Here is a 6797-nt window from a genome sequence, read left to right on the forward strand (position 1 = left end):
CCGTGGACCTATGGAGTTATAACTCCCCACGATCGATAATATAATTTAGCAACTGGAATTCGTTAGATCTTGATAAACATTCTTACATTGATTTGATTTATGAAGTTTACTGTAGATGAAATATTTGTTTAGTGATTAATTAACACCTGATAGAGCGCAAACCAATCACCCTTCGCAATTCTTCATAGGAAGCTTCAACTTACATGGTTAGCTAGTACAGTACGTACATGACCTTTGACTAATATTTCATGTACTCAACTTGTCCGTTTGTTATTTGAAGGAACGGTTTTCTATACCCAACAGAAACATTGATCTGTCAAAAAAAGAGGTTTAAATTAGGTCTTCTCTAGCCAGCATCGTGGACTTTCAGAATCCTACAAAACTGTATGAATATGCTAACTAAATTTTTTTAGACTGAAAGGAGGGCCGAAACCCCCCCCGATTCCATTATTAACATAACGAAATCAGAGCTCCCGAGTCCGACAAGCATGCCAAAGCAGGTTCAAAAAGAAAAAAAATACATTTTACGGGCTAAGACCACCCTCATAGCTGCTACAAGACTGTGACATAGCATCAGAACAATCAAACTGGGATCTCCACGCCAGCGGGCGCATCTTGCTTAGTCTCCTCAGGCAATTGAAGAATCCCCAGGCTCTTTCAGATTCCAGCCAAGTGAGGCATCCCGGCACCCGGACGCCTGATCTTCTTTGTTGGTTGAAGTTGAAGTGGAGAGCCAGGTTGTTCCAGTGGAGTCACAGGGCTCAACAGGTTGTGTTTGCATGTAGAACTGCCCGGGCTTCTGGGTGGTGACTTCGGCGCAGCTCCATATGCTAACTAAATTAGGCTCCTGGATTAGGACAATGGTGAACAGCTGGGTGCATGCATGGTGCGTGAACTGTCGTCCAAGGCGGCGGTCCGTCCATACGTTGAAGGTCAAGAAGCAAGAGTTGACTGCGTAAAACAGAAGGACTTGGTATAGCAAGAGAAGATGAGCTGATTGAATATATGTTAACCGAACCCAGTGGTGACCTTCCTGCCTGCTTACTGATTTCAGCCTTGTAACAACGTACGTACACCCGTTAGTAGGTAGGAGGATGATGCATTTTCCTTCCCTATATATACACACACACACACATCGTCTTCTTCCTTCTCCGGATAGCAGAGCACAACATTCATCCATCCATCCAGACCTCCTCTCTTCTCCAACAACTCACCTCACACTACACTTCTCCATGCCTGCTTTCCTCTACATGTTACTCGGGCTTCTCTTACTCTCGCACACAGCTCCTCGGTGCTCTTCTGCAAGGGACACTCTCATGGCAGGCCAAGTGCTTGCTGCCGTCGGTGGCAGCAAGCTCATCTCAAGAAACGGCAAGTTCGCGTTGGGCTTCTTCCAGCCAGCTAACACTGCATGCACCAGCAGCGGTAGTAAGTTCCACCACAACACCAGCTCCAGTTGGTACCTTGGCATATGGTTCAATAAAATCCCTGTTTTTACTACTGTGTGGGTAGCTAATAGGGTGGAGCCCATCACACATCCCAAACTCAACTCAACACAGCTCAAGATCTCAAGTGATGGAAATCTTGTCATTGTCGTAAACCATGCTGATGCCAGCAAGGAATCCGTTGTTTGGTCCACTCATATTGTCAATAGGACACAAACCAACAACAAAAATAGTAGTGCCATTGTTCTCTTGAACAGTGGAAACCTTGCCCTACTCACAAATAGCCAAGAGATCGTGTGGCAGAGCTTCGACTACCCAACAGATGTTTTGCTTCCCGGCGCCAAGTTTGGTCGGAACAAGGTCACCGGCTTGAGTTGTTCAATCATTTCAAAGAAGAGCCTCACTGATCCATGTCTTGGCTCATATAGTGTTGAACTAGAAGGCACCAGCAGGGTCGTCCTCAAGCGCCGCAACGACCCTTCCGTAGTGTATTGGCAATATGCATCATCCAAACAATCATCATTGATACTCAAGTCACTGGTATATTTGGATCCTCTGGCCAAACGATTGATTAACCCAACATATGTTAATAACAAGCAAGAGGAGTACTACATGTACACTTGTTTGGATGATTCATCTTCCATATTTGTGTCACTAGATATCTCTGGTCGGATAAAACTAAACTTTTGGTCGCAAGCCAAACAGTCTTGGGAAACCATACATGCCCAACCTTACGATCCATGCACTACTCCTGCTACATGCGGACCTTTCACAGTCTGCAACAACAATGCATATCGATTATGTGATTGTATGGAGGGATTCTCTAAGAAGTCACCGATGGACTGGGAGTCTAATGATCGAACAGGGGGATGCATCCGAAATACACCACTACATTGCAGCACTAGTGACAGAAACATGACAAGTTCAACAGACGTGTTTCACCGCATTGCTCAAGTTAAATTGCCTTACAAGCCCCAAATAATAGTCGTTGTTAGCAGTCAAAGAAACTGCGAAGAAGTTTGCCTTAGTTCCTGCTCATGCACTGCGTATTCCTTTACCAATCAACTATGCTCTATCTGGAATGGAGAATTGCTTAGTGTAAATCTGAATTATGGCACTGATAATAGAGCTGAAGATGTTCTTTACGTTCGCCTTGCCAAAAATTATTTTCTACTAAGTTGGAGAAAAAACAAAGGAAAACCAAACATTGGAGTTATTGCTGCTGCAAGCATTATTGGTTTTGGATTAATAATGCTCATAGTGTTGTTACTGATTTGGAGGAACAGATTCAAGCGGTTTGGTTTGCCTTTATATGATAATCAAGGCAGTTGTGGAGGGATTATAGTCTTTAGATACACTGATTTAGTCCATGCTACTAGAAACTTCTCAGAAAAGCTAGGAGGAGGTGGTTTTGGTTCTGTATACAAGGGAATACTAAGTGACATGACTAGTATAGCAGTGAAAAGGCTTGATAGTGCCTATCAAGGAGAGAAGCAATTCAGGGCAGAGGTGAGCTCAGTTGGGCTGATTCAGCATATCAACATAGTCAAATTGATTGGTTTCTGCAGCGAAGGTGATAAAAGGCTACTTGTGTATGAACACATGTTAAATGGATCTCTTGATGGCCATCTATTTAAGAAGGACAATGTTAATGTTGTTGTCCTAAGTTGGAACACCAGATATCAAATAACCCTTGGAGTTGCGAGAGGATTGTCCTACTTGCATCATAATTGTCATGAATGCATCATACATTGTGATATTAAGCCAGAGAATATACTTGTAGATGCATCATTTGTTCCCAAAGTTGCAGATTTTGGGTTGGCAACATTAGTGGGAAGGGATTTTAGTCGAATCCTGACCACATTAAGAGGAACTGCGGGTTATATTGCCCCAGAGTGGCTTAGCGGAGTTGCTATTACACCGAAAATTGATGTTTATAGTTTTGGTGTGGTACTTTTGGAAATCTTATCTGGAAGTAGGAATTCGCCAGAAACATACAATACTAGTGAGAGCTACTATGTCAAATATTTTCCAATTAAAGCCATCAACAAGCTTCAGGGTGGTGACGTGGGAAGTTTGGTGGACCCGAAATTACATGGTGACTTCAACTTGGAAGAGGCTGAACGGATTTGCAAAGTTGCATTTTGGTGCATCCAAGATAATGAGTTTGATCGACCAACGATGGGTGAAGTGGTCAAGATTCTCGAGGGTCTGCGGGAGATTGATATGCCCCCGATGCCGAGACAACTTGCTGCTATGAAGGAACACTGATGCAACATCTTCAATGTACATAGTAAACATGCATAGTCAATGTGCCTAATATTGTTGCAACAAATTTTAAAATTGTAATCTGAATTGGCTCTTATTTGATGCCAATTTTTTTGTATGCAAGTATTGTTGCAAAAGTATGTTCCTACTACAAATATGTGTATGGTATGTTGAGATGATAAATATATACACCATGTACACGATATGAGTATTTTCACTTTCATTATCTCACCTGCACAGATCTCGGGAAAGGTAGTGGATAGATGTAATAGCATCCATTGAGGCGCCATTCAAAAATGTGAATATATATGATATATATGATATATATATATATATATATATATGATGCTATTCATCACCCAGGGTGCAGAATAAGTTATTCTTCACCCGAGGTAATTTTACAATCACTTCATAATTAAATTACATTTGAAATTCAAATAGTTACATTCCTATTGATTCACTACGTAAAATTTGGTATAAGAAAATAAATATATAGGTCATAAGACAAGAAAATTTGGAGTTTATGTATATTTTACACTATGTTTTTACGTTTGTAATTTTACATAACATAAAATATTTTTTAGGCAATTATATATTTTTTGACGGTCTCTTTTTACGTCAGAAATAAGACAAAACTTACGAAACGTAAAATTACAGTGCATTGATGGTAAAATAGAGGGGGGTGAAGAATAACTATTCCTCACCCAGGGTGACGAATAGTCAATCCCTATAATACTATTCATCACTCATGATGCAGAATAAGTTATTCTTCACCCGAGGTAATCTTAAGATCGCTTCATAAATAAATTACGTTTGGAATACAAATAGTTACATTCATATTGATTCACTACGTAAAATTTGGTATAAGAAAACAAAAAAGGTTATAAGACCAGAAATATCGCATTTTGTGAATGTTTTATACTATGTTTTTACGTTCGTAATTTTACGTAACATAAAATATTTTTTACTGCGAGTATATATTTTCTTACGTTCTCTTTTTATGTATGAAATAAGACAAAATTTATGAAACCTAAAAATACAGTGCATTGACGTCAAAATAGAGAGGGGGTGAAGAATAACTATTCCTCACCCAGGGTGACGAATAGCGCGACCCATTCTTCACCCTCTAGTCAACAACAGGCATCAGTTCCAGGCATGCTCCTTCGAGCGGCCAGCAATGAAGACCAAAGATGGGCCACGAAAAGGATGGATGACATTGAGAGATGGGGTGCCTTGAGGTGGTCTTATCTTCAACCTAAGCCACCAGTCGAACACTTCTGTCAAAGCGAGCGGAGTCTCGAGGCGACCTTATCTTTGTTCTGAGCCAGTAGTTGAGATTCTACATTCGTGGCCTCACCCAACATAGGATGAAATCGCACACTGACGAGGCAAGAGAATCCATTCAAAAAACATAGATGTTTTGAATTTGTCTTGTTGTACGGGGGCCTTCACATAAGACCCACATACACATACCCGCTAAGTTTACTTCACTAACAATGATATACCCCCTACTTTCAAATTATTTCCACTACAATCATGATAGCTAAAATATACATCAACTATGCGATCACAATAAACAACATTGGGCTCTATGAAGCTAGTAAAACATCAGGGATCAATGAAAGGCTAAAAAATCATTTTCAAAATGGAAAATAATAGATAATTCACATCCCATGTGAGAAATAGAATTGCAGACTGTCGGACTAAAGATTATTCATGTTCAGGAAGATGACTGACGGTGTTACGGCCTAGGGGTGCCTCCTCATACCGGAAGCCGACCCAAGTAGGCTGGCCTGTGGCCCCCTAGGTCGGTTTATGCCCTGGGCTGACATCCCGTCCTATGGGCCATATAGAAAGAAGGACCCAGTAGACTTGGAATACAAGACAAGGAGGCCGACGGCCAGAAGGACACCTCCGTTATCTTAATCGACTAGGAGCTTGCAAACCCTAGACCCAAGTATCCTTTATAAGCCGAGGGAGGGCTAGTTGGTAGACAGAGAACCTAGAGATTATTCTCAATCCATCGATCATCATTGTACACCCATATACATCAACCAATACAAAATGAGCAGGAAGTAGGGTTTTAACTCGATCCCGAGGGCCTAACCTGGGTAAACCATCTCATGTTTCCCCTCTAATCTATTTGTCTAGCCGATACACCCTATTGGCGGATCTGCCAAAAATCAGTCCAACAATGACAATGTTCCTAGATTATTCAAGGTCATTGCTCATCAATGCATTCCTAAGAGTCACATCAATTTCAAGCATCACACAACCCATACCTGTATCGGCCGCAAATTGCAATGCAACACCCTGAGAGGAGATTTAGTTTTCGCATGAAGAGTGTCTTAAATGATGTTGAGCCCCTCCGTTCTCATGCCTTGCTCATTGCGGATGCAAAAGCCCTAAACTTTTTTCTTCTAAAAAGCCTCGCATATTGATCTTTGGGAATTTCCTAGGTCGGGCATCCGGTGAGGCACAATAGTATCATGAGGGGTCAAGAGAGTAGACATGTTTAGATGTTCAGGCAATTCAACAATTGGAGGTGTCATGTGCCTCGCCTAATGTGCCTCTGTTTACCCCAGCTTGCTTTATTGATTAATTCGCTGAATACATGAAAACAAGCAATGTCTGGGCCCTGGGGAGCTCCATCCAATAATAACAACAACGCAAATGATGATTGTCACCTTAGCTAAAGCCTGTGCCTCAAAGTTTGACCCTCTAACTCCATGTTTAAACCTTGCCTCATCAAAGGTCTCTCCTCATTTGGATCTCTCCTCAACCACCATGCCAAAAGTGCTTCATGAATAATTATGAACACATGTATTAACCTCCCCATAATGAATGTAATAGAAAAGGAAACGATGTGCCTCTGTTTTAACCTGCTCTCTTGCTGTTGTCTGTTATTCATTCCAGTTTTTAATATTTTGAGGTATAAAAACTAAATCTAGAGAATCTAACAAACATACATGCGGACAGAGATAGAGCAAACTTTCCTATACAATATGTCTAGCATTCGACTTCCTTCTTTGAGAGTGAAAGGAAAATATCCTCAAGTTGATGACGATAATGGTCAGTCTCTAG

At 41.2% G+C, this 6797-nt stretch overlaps 1 protein-coding gene across 1 annotated transcript; it reads left to right on the plus strand.

Moving 5' to 3' along the window:
* Nucleotides 1-1167: 1167 nt before the first annotated feature.
* On the plus strand, nucleotides 1168-3716 carry LOC109732837 (G-type lectin S-receptor-like serine/threonine-protein kinase At2g19130). Its single transcript, XM_020292037.2, has one exon. It carries the CDS (start codon nucleotides 1233-1235, stop codon nucleotides 3714-3716), a length of 2484 nt encoding a protein of 827 aa, XP_020147626.1. The 5' UTR covers nucleotides 1168-1232.
* The last annotated feature ends 3081 nt before the right edge of the window (nucleotides 3717-6797 follow it).

Source organism: Aegilops tauschii, chromosome 5 (genome assembly GCF_002575655.3).
Source record: "Aegilops tauschii subsp. strangulata cultivar AL8/78 chromosome 5, Aet v6.0, whole genome shotgun sequence".
In the NCBI taxonomy this organism is placed as follows: domain Eukaryota; kingdom Viridiplantae; phylum Streptophyta; class Magnoliopsida; order Poales; family Poaceae; genus Aegilops; species Aegilops tauschii.

Excerpts from the sequence above, each read along its gene's own strand:
- LOC109732837 (XM_020292037.2), top strand. The coding sequence starts at position 1,233 with ATGCCTGCTTTCCTCTACATGTTACTCGGGCTTCTCTTACTCTCGCAC.